Source organism: Lygodium microphyllum, chromosome 12 (genome assembly GCF_053477565.2).
Source record: "Lygodium microphyllum isolate KBCC chromosome 12, Lygodium_microphyllum_v1.1.10, whole genome shotgun sequence".
Classification (NCBI taxonomy): Eukaryota; Viridiplantae; Streptophyta; class Polypodiopsida; order Schizaeales; family Lygodiaceae; genus Lygodium; species Lygodium microphyllum.
This window is the reverse complement of record NC_141146.1, coordinates 148,216,708-148,234,793: the sequence shown is the minus strand read 5'-3', so window position 1 is coordinate 148,234,793 and position 18,086 is coordinate 148,216,708. Positions and strand designations below refer to the sequence as shown.

Below are 18,086 nucleotides of genomic sequence, written 5' to 3'. Positions count from 1 at the left end.
TGCAAGTAACGAAACACACGCTTCACAGCTTGCCAATGCGACATACGAGGCTGATGCATGTACCTGCTCAAAACTAAAACGGCAAACTGTATGTCTGGCCGAGTGTGGCATAGATAGATGAGACATCCCACTGCTGGAGCATAAGTATGGATATCAAACAAATCACTGTCATCATGTAATGACAGTTTGAGCCCAGGTTCCATGGGTGTACAAACTGGCTTGCAATCCTGTAAGCCAAACTTCTCAAGAAGTTGCCCAATGTACCTTGACTGACATAATCCAATGCCTCTAGCATCATGTACAAACTGGATGCCCAAGTAATAGTGCAAAATACCCAAGTCAGACATGTCAAAAGTTTGCTGTAAATTATTTTTGAATGCTGAAATCTGATCAGCACGTGTTCCAGTGAGCAAAAGGTCGTCTACATATAGACACAAACTCAGCATGGATCCCCCCTCTTTATGTACATAAAGGGTAGACTCAGATGGGCTGTTTACAAACCCCTGACTAAGCAAGAAAGCATCTATCTTTGCGTACCAAGCTCGTGGAGCTTGTTTCAAACCATATAGAGCTTTTTTCAGCTTGCATACTAAATTTTCTGAGCCTTCAACTGCAAAACCAATGGGCTGCTGTACATACACTTCTTCCTGAAGTTCCCCATGTAAGAATGCAGTCTTTATATCCAGCTGATGCACTTTCCAACCAAAATGTGCAGCCAAGGCAATCATAGACCGAATGGTCGTCATACGGGAGGTAGGAGCAAAGGTCTCCTCATAGTCAATGCCCTTTTTCTGTGCGTAGCCTTTAGCTACCAGCCGTGCCTTGTACTTATCTATGGATCCATCTGCATTCCTTTTCAATTTGTAGACCCATTTCGTACCAATGGCACGCTTGCCAACTGGCAAAGACACCAAATCCCAAGTATGATTCTTATGAATAGAATCCAATTCAGCTTGCATGGCTGCCATCCAATGCACACTATGTCGTGCATCCTCAAAACATTCAGGCTCCTCATTATCATGAGTACATGCTGCCATAACAAACTCCATGGAATGTGCTGAATCATGCAGTCGAGTTTGCCTTCGAGTACGGCCAGCCAAGGGTGTTTCCAAATGACTATCTCTCATAGTCTGCGTGTACCATCTAGGCACCTGTCTTGCTTCCTGACTGTGTACAAGTTCCTGCTGAATTTCAGTTTCAGCAATGTGCTGATTTACTGCATGTTCCATAGGAGCAGCTGGCTGAACATTAGGTTCATTTGCTGAAGTACCAGCTGAATCACCTAATGTGATGGGCAGCAGCCCTTCAAAGACATCACGGGCAGCCTGATATGTATCAAAACCAGCCAAGGATAATTCTGATTTTTCATCAAATACAACATCCCTGCTGACAAAAACCTTCTTGGTCACGGGATCATAGAGTCTGTAGCCTTTGCTTTCGCTGCTATATCCCATAAAGATGCATTTTACAGCCTTGTTGTCCAACTTCTTTCGAAGTACCTGTGGAATATGGGCATATGCAAGACACCCAAAAGTACGGAAGTGGCCAACAGAAGGTTTGCGGCTGTGCCAAGCCTCAAAAGGTGTGACGGTTTTCAAGGCCTTGGTAGGGCATTTGTTCAAAATGTGGCAAGCGCACATGCCGGCTTCCATCCAAAAACTATGAGGCAAACTCTTTGCCTTCAGCATACATCTGGCCATCTCCATGAGTGACCGATTTTTCCTCTCTGCTACCCCATTCTGCTGTGGAGTATATGCAGTAGTGTACTGATGGATAATGCCCTTCTGCTGCAAATAAGAATTCAGCATAGAGGACATGTATTCCCCCCCTCGGTCCGAACGGAGAGTCTTAATCTTGCAACCAGACTGAGTTTCCACAAGTGCACTGAAAGCCAAAAATGCATCATACACTTCTGACTTCTTTTTCAAGCAGTAGACCCAGCACAAACGTGTAAAGTCATCAATAAATGTTACAAAATAGTAACAACCACCCAATGACTGTATCTGCATGGGCCCACAAACATCCGAATGCACAAGCTGCAATCTGGTTGTTGCTCTAAAAGCAACATCACGGGGAAAAGAGAAACGATGCATTTTCCCCAAAATGCAACCCTCGCATAAATGCTCAGGAGGTCTCTCCAAGAGAGGTAATCCATCCAACATCTGAGTACGTTGTAATAGCATCAAGCTGCCATAGTTTACATGCCCCAAACGAGCATGCCATAACTCTGCCTCTAACATAGCAGGAGTAAGAGTGGATGTCAAATATGCAGACTGATCTACCGAAAGAGCATCCAACTCATATAACCCATGACACAGAGAACCTGTCAAGACCAATGTCATGTGTTCCTTGTCACGGACCATGCAATGGTCATCATCAAAGGTGACCTGCAAACCACAACGTGCCATAGAAGAAATGGAAAGCAGATTCTTCTTAATGCCAGGCACATACAAAGCATCCTGTAGGCGGAGAATTGAGCCATCAATGGCTGTAAGCTGAATCTCCCCAATACCACGAACAGGGTATGATGCATTATTAGCACACTGAACAGACTTCCCAACGGGAGGTGCACCAAGAGAAGCAAACAAATCTCTACGAGATGTGATATGCCGTGAAGCACCACTGTCAAAGAACCAAGTGTCAGCATCTTCTGTAGAGCTAAATGCTCTATCAGCCCAAGAGACATCATAACTGCAAGTGTAAAAACAATAGTCCCTATCTGCAACAAAGGACGCGGACTCACTACCAGTGGAAGGAGCTGCAGAAACAGACATCCCTGACTCCTTCTTCTTCTCTTTGGCAATGCGCTTCCTGCACTCAGTGATGTAGTGGCCAGGCTTCTTGCAGTAATGGCATTTTCCTTTCTTGGCTTGCGTGCCCCCCTGTTTCTGACTTGTCTGTGAAGTGTTACTACTACCAGAACTCTGCGAAGCATTTTTCCCTTGGCTGTTTTTACCCTTCTGCCTTGACATAAAAGCCTGCTCAGAGGCTATACCATCCACACCACTGTTCCGTCTAGTTTGTTCCTCCTCTAGAAGCAAACTGACAAGCTGAATGAAAGTGATGGGCTCTTTCGAAATCCTCATAGTGAGGTTCAAGGCAGTATGAAAAGCCAAGTAAGAGGGAGGCAGTGAATTCAATGTCGTAGAAATCAGCTGCGCATCTGAGTAGTACTCATCCACATTCATGAGTTGCTCCCGCAAGTCCTGAATTTTGTTGAGATGATCCTGCATAGAATCACCCTCATTCATCTTTAGAGTCTCTAGCTCTTTCTTCAAGAAAGAGATGCGAGTCTCATTCTTTCCTGCAAACATCTGCTCCAATATCAACCAAGCTTCTTGTGAAGAAGCTGCTGAACGAATATGAGGAATGATAGAACGCTGAACTGCCAATGCAATCAGCGACATAGCCTGTGCATCCCGTGTATCCCAAGTTTTCTGAGCTGCAGTTCTTGGGGGAAGTGGCTGAGCGGGCTGAGGTGGAGGGGGCTGAGGTTGCCCTGTTCCACGTCCTCCTGGAGGAGGAGTAGCGGGAGCCACAACTCCCGGTCGTGCTTCCTCTCCACTGACATAATCCCACAAATTTTTTGCCACTAATACATTCTTCATCATGAAAGACCAAAGGGAATAATTGTTCCCATCCAATCGGTCTTCCTTGGACACATAGGTGAATACATCTCCTCCCTGATTTGCCATTATTTCCCAAAATGCAATTGAGCAATGTCAATGCAGTACGGGCTGGAAATCTGCAAATTTCCAGAAATTGCAGCAAACGCAAGTCTGCAATTAATGTGCAAAGGGTACTCTGTCACAAAAACTATCACTGATGCACTCTTTCCAAGGTGCAATTAGTGCTCAGCAGCACTAAAACATCAAAAGCCCCAAAAATTTTCTGCCCAAAATTTCTGTCACAAATGTCTGTTACAAAAGCCCCAAAATGTGCATTCAATGTGTCACAGACAGACACAGCACGTTTCCCAATGCTGAAAACTGAACCTGCTGTTCAGCACGTTTCCCAATGCTGAACCTGAACCTGTTGCCCGAACTCCTGTGTAAAAGAAAAGTGCAGAATGTTACCTCTGCGTGTTGACGACGGACACGATTCCCGAGATAATGACTGCTGGGTACAGTCGGACTGACGCACAGGTACAGGCGTGCAGGTCCAGTGACACGCGCAGGCAGGACTGGGCGCACGCTGGGCAGAGGAGGCGGTACCCAGGACTGGGTGGTGGAAACAGGTGCCGCGCTGGCAGCTGGAGCTGACGGCACAGTCTAGCTCAGCGCAGGGAGGCTGCGCAGGCAGACTGACAGGCGAAGGGGCACGCTGGGCAGACACAGGGCAGAGGACACGCTGGGCAGAGGTGGCAGCACGCAGGTACAGGTGGCGCGCTGGGCAGGGCGCGCTGTGCAGGACAGATAGCACGCTGTGCAGGACACGCACAGGTACAGGCGGCTGGGGCAGAACTGGCAGGGGCTGGCTGAACTGGAGTGGGCTGCAGACTGCAGACTGAAGACTGCTCTGAGCTGAGCTCTGATACCCAATGTCAGATGGGAGAGGATCGAGGTGCAGCTGAAGTGCAGTAGACAGTGTGAGAGTGAGAGACAGAGTTGAGCACGACACCCAATGCAATAGTACTGAATAGAGTGTAAGCTGAAAGTACAAATGATAACCCTTATACCTTAGAGTTATAAGGGGCTGTTCACACCCGAACACAGTAAGTGCCCGTAAGTGTGCACCACAAGCACATACAAAATAGTACACATAATCTGGGGGAAAAAACCTCTCCTACCGAGAGTAAAAAGTGCCCCAGTGTCCTAGTGATCACCCGCACACTCCCATATGAGCATAGGCGTAAGTAAGGCGTGTGAGTGAGATACCCAACAGAATTTTACCATTGATAATGATTATTTACTCTACAAGGGTAGGGTATGTGTCCCGAAAGATATAGAAATAAGGCACCAGATACTCTCTGAGTGTCATGATACCCCTAGCGCGGGACATCCAGGAGTTAATAAGACTTATAGTCTTATTAAAAGGCAGTTCTATTGGCCTGGAATGAATAAGGATGTCCTTGACTATGTGGTCAAATGTAATAAATGCCAGGTTAATAAAGCTGAAAGATTGAAAATGTGAGGACTTCTCCATCCACTAGAGATTCCTTCGGGAAAATGGGAGAGTATCTCCATGGACTTTATTGTTGCTTTACCCAGAACACAGAGGGGGCACGGCTCTGTGTGGGTAATTGTGGATAGGTTAACCAAAATGGCTAGGTTCATTCCAACTTCAACTGATGTTAAAACACCAGAATTGACTAGATTGTTCGTAGAGAACATATACCGATTGTATGGCCTTCCGGCAATATAGTTTCTGATCGGGATAGAAAATTTGATAGCCAATTTTGGCGTGCGGTATTTAGGAAATTGGATACTAAACTTAGCATGAGTACGGCGGATCATCCGCAAACAGATGGGCAAACTGAAAGGGTTAACCAAATCCTTGAAGATATGCTTAGGGCATATGTAAGTAAAAGGCAAACTAATTGGGAAGAGTATTTACCGATAGCAGAATTTGCATATAACAGTGCCAAGCACTCCTCCACTGGATATAGTCCATTTATGTTAATGTATGGGTTTCAGTCCAGAGCTCCTTTTGCAGTAGGACTGCATAAGAAATAGGTTCAGGCAGCTAAAGACTTTTTGGAGGATATGAACAGTATGTTAAAATTTGCTCAAGAAAATATTAAAAAGGCTCAAAATTGAGCTAGAGCATATGCAGATCCTCACCGAAGAGACATCTCCTTTGAAGAAGGAGAATTGGTCTATCTTAAGGTGCCTGAACAAACTAAAACTATGAAAAAGGGACAATGTCCAAAGCTTTCACCGAGGTATTGTGGTGCTTTCATAATACTTAAAAAGGTGGGAGAATTGGCTTACAAGCTCCAACTACCTGCTGGTAGTAAAATACATCCAGTTTTTCATGTAAGTAAATTAAGGAAGAAGCTGGATGATTTGGATAATCTAATCTTAAATTATGACATTGAGGAGCCATTCAATGACCAATCTAATCCACATGAACCAGAAAGAATATTAAATGTTCGTAATAGGCGAACAAGGAATACTATTTATCAAGAATGTTTGGTTAAGTGAAAAGATTGTTCAGAAGAAAGCTCAACATGGGAGCGAGTAAGTACTTTAAAGAAAAAGTTTCCCAATTTACAGTTAGACCTTCCAAGTATCGTTTTCGAGGACGAAACCAATTCTTAAGGGGAAGGAAATGTGACATTAATGTGACATTAAAGTGATATTTAATGTGACATTAAGGTCACAAACATTGAATGTGACATTAAAGTGACATTTAATGTGACATTAAGGTAAATCAAGGGGAACACGCACGAGGATGACCGTCCGGGCTCTTGGGCGCCCGAGCGGGGTTAAGGGGAGCCTAGAACTAAAGAGAGTCTAAGAATAGTAGGACTCACCAAGGTTTGACGGCTGGCAATCGGATCACGATGGTCTGGCCAGCAATATACTAGGCAAGGCTGGGAGGTGAAAGGAATCACACGTGCTCATTCATCCCGACAGCTTTCTCTGGTTTTTATGGTCTTCTTCAGAGTCATCTGTCACGATGATTCGGATGAGTTAAATGAGCTTACACGCTCAACCATAGAGCTATCGATTTCTAATGCCTTGCTGTTCAACATTGAAGGTTTGGATTCTACATATGCTACATGGACTAGACTGGAAGAACTGTATGCACAAAAGAGTGCTGCAAGCAAAGTGTATTGACTGAAAAAGCTTATGGATTTACGTAGGAAAGAGGGTACAGCAATGTCTACTTACTTCAGTAAGTTTAATTCCATTTTCAGCCAACTTGTTGCCTTGAAGTTCATGATTGATGAGGAATTTAAGGCTACTTTCTTGCTTTGCATTCTACCAGAGAGTTGGGATACATTCAGGACTGCTATGAACAATTCTAATGTGATCCTTTTGTATGCTGATGTAGAGAGTGCTCTACTTATGGAAGAGATGAATCAACAGAGCAATGCATCCAATAAGTCTTCCAGTGCTTTGCATACTAGGGGTAGATCACAGCAAAAGGGCAAATATAATAGCAAGGGACGCAGTAAATCACGTGGCAAAGATGTAGAATGTCATCATTGTGGCAAGAAGGACTAGGGGCCATCACGTAGCAGACACTGGGCGGAGCACAGCATCACAGAGCCCTTCCGACAAACCTTCTAGAGCAGCCTATGGGATAGCTAGAGGCCGAGGAGGATGTCGTACTTCTTATGGCTGGTAGCAAATGGAGGCTTGGAAGTGGGAAGTTGGCTTGCCCAAATGGAGGAGGAGGGAGATTGTAAGCGCTGCATACAACAGACTCTAGAAACCCCAAAGCACTGCTTTTGGTCATGTGAGGAGGCGCACCTCGTGTGGAGAGGAGCATGCCGCATCCTTCGCCATATAGCACCCAGCCTTGGATATATCTCATGGGGAGCTTTTTGTTGACAAGTAGTCAGCCAAAGCTGTCACCTTTTGTATGAGGTCAGGATGCAGGACACAATATTCATTATCGAGGCAGGGTCGTGCACAGTGGTTGGTTTGGAGGCTCTACCCATCCGCCACGTACTGGAGCCCACGGACCGCATCAAGATATGGGAGATCATAAGTAGTCTTACTGGATGGCATATCTAGAAGGTGCAGTATCAGGAGGCCTTCGGCGGAGAGAGACTTTCAGCACATGCGACCTTAGCAGAGCTCTGGACCTCCATTATCCACTCCCTCCGCGGCCGATGGGACCAGGTGCAGGGCGAGTCCAGGGCTCGTCAAGAGCTCCGAGGTCACTTCATGCGCACTTGGGGCGGCCAAGGTCTATTCTTCATGATGCAGGCAGGCAGCCCTGGTTGGCGATATCCCCCCCCCCCCAATGGCTTCTTGCCCCCATCCCCCCCACACTGCCTTGACACGCTTGTATACATGATGTATTAGTGACTTTGCATCAGCTCCAGGTAGTCTGTTGAGCATGAGCACTCTGTTGTAATCAGTTTTTTGAGTAATATAATCCGCCACATTTTACTTGCAAAAAAAAAAAAAAAAAAACCCTTCCCTCACCCCTAAACACTTTGGTGATCACATAGAGAATTCCTTCAACCTTTCGAGATGCAGTCCATGGCATTGTCCTTGATGCCTTGTCGCAGCAGCATGGCGGTGCTCCTTGCTATTGTCTCCTTCCTCGTTGTTGCCTTTGCCAGACACTACCTAAGGGCATTTACGGCCTGCTTCCACTCTTTTGGAGGCAGTCTTTTTGTATTTCCCTGTTTGGGGTTGGTGGAGGGTAAACCCTTCCCTAAATAATGCTTCCATGAAAATAATGCTTCCATTTTAAATAACAGACATCTAGAACCAACTGCAAATGTGTGTGCCTTAAAACCTATAAAAATAATGCTTCCATTTTAACTGTAAGTTACCTGAAGGCCACCATTTTTCGAACTTGTGGAGCTCGTGGCATGTCCATAAAAAGGGAATTTGTAAAGAAAGTAATGCGCCTGCGAGCATCAATGTTGGTTGGGACATTCATTGCACTTTCCAAATCTGTAAGAAGGTGCAGCCTTTTTATCTATAAACAACATCCAACAAAGGCCAGTCACGTTAAAAAAATTTCAATAAAGAGGGATTATCTAAAACTGCATTGTTGATGTAAGAAATTGCACGTACTTGCTCATCCCAACCTGCTGTAGGTGGCAGAGAATAATTTATTGCCCCTGGGGAGGCAAACAGCTGGTGCTTACGTGACTCAGGACCAGAGTCCACTGTCAGGTGGCCAGATGGATGCTCTCCATCCAGGAGTTGAAAGTCACCCCCCATCATTTCTTGTGTAACAACATGAAGCATATCCTGTAGTATCAATATTACTTTTTCACCCCTGGAATCCTCAGGTGCTTCTTGCTGCACATAAAACATGTACAAGATTTAAATAATTCTTGTAATCAATTCAGTAAAAAAATTCCCTGTTAGAGAAATCAATATCAACTTACCAGAATCTTTATAAGACTAACAAACTTGTCATACAGTGCAGGGAGCTTTTCCAGATTGAAATGATGAAGAAATTTTTTGTTTTCAATGCTTGTACTCACTTCACTGAAAAGTCTCTCCATGATCCTAATCCATACAAACATGATACAGCCCAGAAATGATAAATATGTTGGACTCTACTAAGTAGAAAACTGCCATGTGATTTAAGGTCTTTTAACATCCCTTACTCTCTCTCAGTCTTGTGAATGATCAAATGCCTCAGTATAAGTTGGAACATTTCATAACATTCTTCAACAGCCAGCCTTCTGTACTCATCTGCAGATACTCTCTTCCAAAGGTCTTGATCTTTTCCTTCAAACTCAGCTGCCATTCTAACTGCTACAGATAACTGTAGAAAAGCAAAGGATCATCAATTTAATGGAGAAAAAATTACAGGTACCACTCACTTGAGAACAAGTTAATCCTATGATGATATACCTTGCTTGCAAGTAGGAAAGCTGGCCATTGGTTGAAGTTTATTCCCAAGCTGGGATCTGAGAAAGAAGAGAAAGGAATACAAAGAAGATCCAACTCCCTGCAGATCCATATAATAAGGGTTTAAACCATTTTCTTTCACTCTAAATAAACACAGTTCTGTATAATCATATTTAATTCAGCTATCAACTAGTAAGAGGCCTTTATCATCAAAATCTGTGGTTAGACAAATCATACTTTAATCACTCCAAATGACCTAGCTTGAAACTGTTAGAAAGGGAAGCCTTTCAAGAAAACACATCCACTTTCCACACATGGAACACAGGTCATCACCCACTAACCAGACAAGATCCAGGACATTAGGTCCATCTTAAGAAGACAGAATGGTTGCCTTGATTAAAATGAGAACTGAAAAATATGAAGAAATGCTAGGGAAACAATCCTAAAAACCTTCGAAGTTCAAACCCAACCCATGTGCCACATGTTGCAGAGATAAACAACTATGCTGACAATAACAGCAGCAAATGGTTGGCCTTTGCCACTACATGGCATACAAGGAGAGATCCTGCCAAAAATCTCCAAAGAAATACTATCTGCAGGGACTCCTTGACAGCATTGTAGCTTGACATGTCAAAAAAGAAGTGAAATGCAGGTGAGCAATCGAGCTTCAGAAAATATCTTAAACAAGGTGTGGTTAGGTTTGTTGCAAATGGAACATGCTGGATAAGGAAACTTTCTTTCGCAATTTGTGAATATGAAAAATGGGTTAGAAACTCCCTGCAAATACATTGGAAAGAGTAGATTGGTGTTCCTAGGCTGGCTGCTAGAATGGTTAGCAACCCCCTAGAAAGAGGGGGGCTCCACATAGGGGTGGGGAGTATTGTCGAAAGCAGAGAGCTACAGGGGTGTTTGATGCTCTTACAGAGGGGTGTTTGATGCTCCAAATGTTCCAGGTGGGCTACTCCATTTGAAAGATGCCTGATAACAATCCTTGTGCTCTCTGAATTTCTCTGCAGCCTTCTCCTGAGTCTTTTGTCAGGGAAGGTGATGTCTAGCCATTTATTAGTATCTAGGCATTGCATCTTAAGGCCTTAAGACAGGAATCAACCTTGAAGGTGCTCTTCACCGTCTGATACTAGTATGGTACTAATCGGACTAATAAATCTTGGACCTACGTCCGATTTTTAAAAAAATTACATGCAATTTAAAGGCTATACTTCATGTTCAGACTTAAAATATTTAGAGACTTTACTCAAAAATAAATGCAAAAGAGAGTGCGAAGCTCAAGAGTCAAATGAGTAGATACCAGAAAGGATGAATGAGATGGGGGAGAGGGAAAGGTTTTTATAGAGGGAGTGTTCTAGGGTTTAGAGTTGGTGAGACAAGCGAGAGGGGGGGGGGTCGGGGGGTGGGTGTCGGGGGTCAAAGGGAGATAGAAAGAAAGAAAGAAAGGAGAGAGAGAGAGAGAGAGAGAGAGAGGCTTGGAGAGAGAGAGAGAGGGAAAATCGGGAGAGAGAGAGAGAGAGGGGCAGGATGGGGAGAGACGCGACGGCGATGGCAGGGAGCTCGATCGCGCTGGCGCCGCCTGGTTCTGTCGCCCTGCAGAAGGTCGCCTGACCTGTCCCGTTCCGCCCTCCGCGTCCGCCTGCGCCCGTCTGACCCTGCGAGTCCCTGCGCCCGTCGGGCCCTGTGTGCCAGTCTGCCCCTGCATCCGTCGGGCGTCCGTCTGGCCCTGCGTGCCCCACCCTGTCGCCACCCCTCTGACCTGCGCGCTTGGCGCCGCCCTGCGCGCCGCCCTGACCTCTCGCCTGTCGCTTCCCCCTGCGCCCCCTTCGTCGCCCCCCTGCGCGCCTTTCGTCTTTGACCCGCCCGCGTGCTGCGCTGCCCTGCCCTGTGATTTCTTCACCGTCCTGCCCTGCACGCCGCCTGGCCCCTTCCCCCAGGGCAGCGCAGGCTTGACTGGATCCTGCGTGAAGCTGGGGACCAGCAATCCGTCCCTGCGCAGGATCGACCTCACCTAACCTAGCTCGCCCTCTGCCAGGATGAGTGTGAAGACAGCAGTATGGCTGGCCTGGATATGGATTTTCTTGACCGGACGGTGGCAGCCCTTGGCCCTGATTCCGATGCAGAGGAGCCGGAAGATATGGTGCCATGCACGGAGGAGTTGCCACCGAGTTCTGAACTGCCGCCTGCCGGCAAACGCTCCGAGCATACGCCTCATGAGCCAATGAGTCCTCCGGAACGCTCCTATGCGCAAGTGGCCTCTGATCCTATGGACTCGCAGGAAATTGACTGGGAGCATTTGCTGGACTTCGCCAATACTCTGCTCGGCGATTATGTCCAGCATAATACCGAATCTTTTTCTGTTGCGGGAACGGATGATGTGCTGGACGCCACGGTGAACCCCAAATCAGTCTTACGATCCTTCTCGGTGTTTTATGACCGTGCAGTTATACTTTTCTTCACTGGCAGGATCCCAGTGCTTTCGCATATTCGCCAGTGGTTGCACCATCTATTGCAAGGGGAGTCTGTTGAGGAGATCTTCCTTGGACCTCGCGGCTTTTATGAGGTCCTGCTGAAATCGGAAACGCATCGCGCTGAGCTCCTGTTCAAGTTGCCGCTATTCTTTGATCGCCGCCTGGTCCATGTTGTGCCATGGCGCCCCATGGCCGACTTCCAGCGTCTGCTTCAACGCGAATGCCCGGTGTGGGTGGGGGTGGAAAATTGTCCGGCGGTCTATTGGCCCATGTTGAAGGATGCGATGGCAGTTGTGGGAACAGTGCTGGTTCCCCCAAGCCTCAGGGCGATGAACCGCAACCGTTTATGCATGCTATGGGACACGGCCAGGAAAAGGCCCGCGTGGCTTCGCCTCAATTGTTCGGGCATGCATCCTTTGTATTTTCGCTTAAAATGGGGCAACTTTGCGGGCCACTGCTTTTCATGTGGTAAATTGGGGCATTTCATGGCCGACTGCCCTGAAAAGCAATCGTCTTCGGAAGATGCGCAGGTTGTGCTGCCCAAGGACGACATGCTGCTTGATGCCACGCCCCAGGAAGCCCTTCAGTCTCCTCATGTCATGGATAAAGGCAAACAACAGGTCCTGAGTGTGGATTCCCATCGCACTGACTGGATTGAGGCACGTCCCAAAAAAGGTAAAAAGTTGGATGCAGGCCTGGCGGATCCTGGGCCTACCGCGCCCCAGGATTCCGTGCGCACGTATACGCGCCGGAAAGAAATGGCCACTTCACAGCAGGCTGCGCGTCCTACGGCCCCGTCTGCCCCCCGTAATCAGTCTCCAAGGAGAGCCTATACCGATGGCCCCAAAGGCCCACCTGCCAAGTTGGCGTTCGATGCCAAAGGAAATGTTATTACACCCTGGGATCGGCGTTATCCCCGCCCCTCTCCCAAGGCAGTGGATTTCCCTTCTACCTCCAAAGCAGGTCGCCAAAACTCTTTTGCAGTATTGGCTGATTTTCTGGATGAGGGTGTCCTGGATGCTCTCGCGGAAAAGGTGAAATCGAGGCAGCAAGCGCCTCGTTCCTGACTTCCTTCTTTGAGGATACATGCAGATAGCCACGTGGAATGTGCGAGGCATTTGCTCTCGCCATAAGCAACATGCCATGTGGACCGTCTTGCATGAGAACCAGTGGGATGTATTGTGTGCAGTTGAGCATAAAAGTCACGGTGAAGCAGGAAAAGTGATGGATTGTCATGGATTCCGTCTGTTTTATGCAGGGACCCATGCTACGCACTATTTGGGCGTGCTGATGATTGTCCATGAGAAATATCAGCCTGTCCTTCTTAAAAATGATGTGCAGGGCCGCTTTCTGGTGATCGAAGTCTTATTTGAAGGAGAGATTTTATGGCTATTGGGCCTCTATGCTCCGAATGATCCTGCATCCCGACGGGATCTTTGGTCCACTTTGCAGGGCTCCATGTCACTCGGCCGGAAGGGGTTTTTGATGGGAGACTTCAATATGTGTGTTGACTCTTCTCAGTCCACTTCAGGGCATTCGGTAATGGATACGCCGGAAAGCCGGGTGTGGAGTTCCTTTGCTTTGCACGTACTCAAGCAAGATCTTTGGTCATGGCTTCACCCTTCTTTTTCAGGATTTACTTTTCATTCCGCACAATATGCAACTACCTGGTCGCGACTGGACAGAATGTATATCATGCAGGGGGATGATTTTCTTCCCGAGATGCTGGAAATGAAGGTCTTGCGGCAATATGCGTTGTCGGACCATTTCCCCCTCCAGCTTGAGATGCGGCCACACTCTATTGCACCTTTTGTGCAACTGTTGGATAGGCTCCCTTTACGTTTCAACTCCTCTTATTTGAAGCATTCAATTTTCCAGGGCTATATGCAGCAACTGATTGAGAGGTTCTTATTGGACTTCGCCTCTGAGGGCTTGCCTTCATTTGCACGGCTGCTCTCTAATGTGCAGCGGGTTGCTCGCCAGTATGGGATCCATCATGCCTCGCTTTGCCGCCGACGTCGACATGCAGCAGAAGACTTACTGGCTTTGGTCCGTTCCTTGCTTCTGGATTCCCCTGATGATGATTTTCTGCTGTCTCTGGAGAGGCGGTTGGCCCATCTTATTCAAGTGTTTCAGTTGAAATCTTATCAACAGGCCAAGTTGCACAACTTGACGGACACATTGCAAGATAGCGCCTGCCAGTCTCATAAGTTCTTTCGCGCCTTGCATGCGTCTCCGGCTCGCGAAAATATGACCAGACTCCAGGATTCGAAAGGTCGCATGGTCACGGATCCGCAGACCATTGTCACTATGTGCAGAAACTATTTTATGGAACTTCTTGGTTCCTCTTCCTCGCCTTCTAGCCAGGTTACGCATGCCCGCTCGGTCTTCTATCATCTGGTCCGCCAACAGGTTCCAGTTGATATGCAAGCCACTTTGGAGATGGATATTTGCGAGGAAGAGGTTATGGACGTTTTGTTGCACCTGCCGAAGGATAAAAGTCCTGGCTGGGATGGTCTCACGAATGAATTCTTTCAGACCTCGGCCACGCAGTTGGTGAAGCCATTGGTGGCCATGTTTCAGCAGGTGTGGGAAACGGGGATCATGCCCTCCTCATGGAAAGAAGGCCTTATCAAACTAATTCCAAAGGTCCCTTCGCCGTCAAAGTTGCAACACTAGAGACCAATCTCTTTGATGGGCTCCATGTACAAAATCTACTCCAAAGTGCTGGCGAATCGGCTTCACAAGCACCTTCCAGCTATTGTGCATCCTCTCCAATATGGCTTCATTAAGGGCCGCAACATTCTGCATAATATCTTAAATGTGCAAATGGCTATTGACTATGCGCGGCACTCCGGTCAGGAAGTGGTATTGATCCAATTGGACTTGGAAAAGGCGTTTGATTATGTGGACTGGTCTTTCATTGCAGACCTCATGTCAGCTATGGGCTTTGGTACCCGAATGTCCCGATTGATCTACACCATTAGTGCTGAGGCTTCCTCCAGAGTTATGCTTAATGGTGGAGTTACAGAGCCATTTGTCCTTGCACGCTCGGTCAGACAGGGTTGTCCTTTGAGCCCTCTCTTCTTTGCCCTGGCGACTCACCTGGTCCTTTCAATGTTATCCTCCATGGCAGCCTCTGCTCAGCTGGCCAGGCTGTCTCTTCCGTTGGGTCAGCACTTCGTTAGCCAATCTTTGGCTGATGACACCTTTATGATTTTGCAAGCGGACAGGGACAACATTCGAAGGGCATTAGATGTTTGGACGCTCTTTGGTCAGGCCTCTGGGCTTCGCATCAATGCCCTTAAGTCAGCCATTCTCAGTTGTACGGCGCCTGATTTACAGTCCTTAGGCTGGCAAGGCTAGGTGGTTTCCCGTGGCTCCATCGTCAGGCATCTTGGATACCCATTGGGGGTGGATGTACGGCCAAAAGACCTGCTGGAGTGGATTTCACAAAAACTGGCGGCGAAGTTTATGTATTGGAAGTCCCAGGCGTGGCCATTCCATGTCCGCCTCAAAGTGGCCCAGACAATCATGCTTCCAATGCTAACATATTTCCTGCCTTTGTTGCCATGGACGCCTACTACTTCGAAGGCCCTCACTCATCCCATCCGTTTCATGCTGTGGAAGAAGGATTCACTGCAGGCCGGCATTTCCTGGATTTCATGGTCACACGCATGTACCCCTAAGCGCATGGGTGGAGGAGCTATTTTGGATGCACACACTCATATGTTAGCTCTCCGTTGGTCCCTTTTTCGTGCCATGTGTGTGGATCATCACCCATGGACCATCATAGCCCGTTATTTTCTTGAGGACAGCGGGCTCCGCCATGGCAACACACGGCTTCGGGCCTCCTGGTGGCATTTCATGCTGACTCTCGTGTTTCCAGTCCCTCTTCCTCTTTGTTACTGCACTTGATCGGCTCTTGGAAAGTGGTGCTCCAAAAGGCCCGTTGGCACCCAGTAGGGGACCGCTTGCAGACTAACTCCTTTCAGCTGGAATTGTTGGCAGTATCGAGACTCCTTTCATGGGAAGATAAACATCAACTCAGACCAAGTTTTAATCGCATGGACCGTTTAGGTGTGACGTCGGTTGCAGATGCTACCCTTGCCACTCGTAATGTCCTCGTATCGTTTCGGACTGCTCGGCGACTCTTCAAGATCCCGCGTGGATACCGTGATTTATGGGAGCAGCTTTCGTCGGAGCTTCAGGGTCGGCAACCCTTTCCTGCCTTGACTGTGGATCGCCCTTGGCAAGACTGGGACCTTGCAGGCCGCCTGAGTCTGGAAAAGGCCTCTACTAATCAGGTGTATCATCTTCTTGTTCAAGATCACCAATGGCTGGGAGAGAAAGCTAATATTGTTTGGGGACTGCGGAAATCGCTGTCATGGTGGCAGAAAACGCTGATGTAGGGCTGGCTAAATAAGACACCTTTCAAATGCAAGGTTTTTCTTTGGCGGGTGATGATTGGTGGTCTTCCTCTGGCCTCGGCCCTTGCCAAGCGTCGCATCTCGAATGGCAATTGTTTCTTCTGATGGCGCACTACGGGAGCTCCTCGTCGGACCTGCGCAGGGGTCGTCCGGCACCTGTCGTCGCTGACGTCGCGAGCTGCCGTTGACTCCTCGCCTTGGTTGTCGTCTGCTTGCCTGTGTGTCTCGTCGCCTCGTCGTCTGCTCAACTGCGCACCCGTCGCCTGTGCGTCCCATCGCCCACGCGCCAGGTTGCCCTGTCGCCACGTCACCAAGTAGCCTAGCCCTGGCCCTGCCGTCGCCTAGACCTGCATGCCCTGACAGAGCGCACCGTCGACGCCTGCAGCTTGCCCGCATGTTCCGCCCCTGTTCGCCTGTGCCCGCCTGTTCCGCCCCTGTTCGCCTCCCGCCTGAGCTGCCTGTGGTCGTTTCCACTGCGTCAGCATACAGCGCCCTGTGGCCCCGTCGACACCTGAAGACTGAACGCCTTTCGTTTGCAGAAACAGGTACCTCTCGTTTGCTGCCCTGTCAGTCATCTGCACGACGTCTGCCTGCGGGTACCTGCCTTGTGCATCATGCTGGGCCGCGACAGAGACAGGGAACCCTAACCTGGCAGCACGTGACTGCAACCCTGCGCAGATCAGAGAGCTGATGTGCTCCTGTACACAGAGAGAGAGAGAGAGAGAGAGAGAGAGAGAGAGAGAGAGTAAGCGCCAGTGAGAGAGCAAGCGAGTGAGAAACAGAGAGAGAGGACAGAAGCATGGCTGGGCTGGATATGGCTTTTATCGACCAGATGGTGGCAGCCCTTGGTCCGAATTCTCATACAGAGGAACCGGAGGATATGGTTCCTTGCATAGAGGAAATGCCTCCTGGTTCTGACCTTCCGCCTGCGGGCAAACGCTCCAAGCATACTTCCGAAGAGACAATGGTTCATCAGGAACGTTCCTATGCGCAGGTTGCCCCTGATTCGGTGGAGTCACAGGAGATTGACTGGGAGCACTTGCTGGAGTTTGCCAATACTCTGCTAGGCGATTATGTCCAGTATAATCATGAACCTTTTTCTGACTCGGGAACTGAACAAGTTCTGGAAGCCACGGTGGACCCAAAAACTGTCTTGCGCTCTTTTTAGGTGTTTTATGACCGTGCGGTTATACTCTTCTTCATTGGCAGGATCCCAGTGCTTTCCCATATTCGCCAGTGGCTGCACCATTTACTACAAGGAGAGTGTTGAGGAGATCTTTGTTGGGCCCCGAGGCTTCTATGAGGTGCTACTAAAATCGGAGAAGCATCGGACAGAGCTCCTGTCCAAACTGCCCTTGTTCTTTGATCGCCGCTTGGTCCATGTTGTGCCATGGCACCCTATGGCAGATTTTCAGCGCTTGCTTCAACGTGAGTGCCCGGTGTGGGTTGAAGTGGAAAATTGTCCGGCTGTTTATTGGCCATTGTTAAAGGATGTCATGGCCGTTGTGGAAACGGTGCTGGTTCCCCCGAGCCTAAGGGCCATGAACCGAAACCGTTTGTGTATGTTATGGGACACGGCCAGGAAAAGGCCTACGTGGCTTCGCCTTAATTGCTCCTGCATGCATCCTTTGCACTTTCGCTTGAAATGGGGCAACTTTGCTGGACACTGCTTTTCG

The 18,086-nt window shown here is 48.2% G+C and overlaps 1 protein-coding gene across 3 annotated transcripts in view; it reads right to left on the bottom strand.

Moving 5' to 3' along the window:
• The window catches only part of LOC148028426 (callose synthase 5-like), a 275,331-nt gene that overhangs the window by 119,477 nt on the left and 137,768 nt on the right, over nt 1–18,086 (bottom strand). For all 3 annotated transcript variants that reach the window (XM_087690228.1, XM_087690230.1, XM_087690229.1), the window contains 5 exons: nt 9,507–9,603; nt 9,257–9,417; nt 9,032–9,155; nt 8,712–8,942; nt 8,465–8,613 (listed from right to left, as the gene is read on the bottom strand). In XM_087690228.1, coding sequence (XP_087546354.1) covers nt 8,465–8,613; nt 8,712–8,942; nt 9,032–9,155; nt 9,257–9,417; nt 9,507–9,603 — 762 coding nt within the window. The remainder of the gene's footprint in view (nt 1–8,464; nt 8,614–8,711; nt 8,943–9,031; nt 9,156–9,256; nt 9,418–9,506; nt 9,604–18,086) is intronic.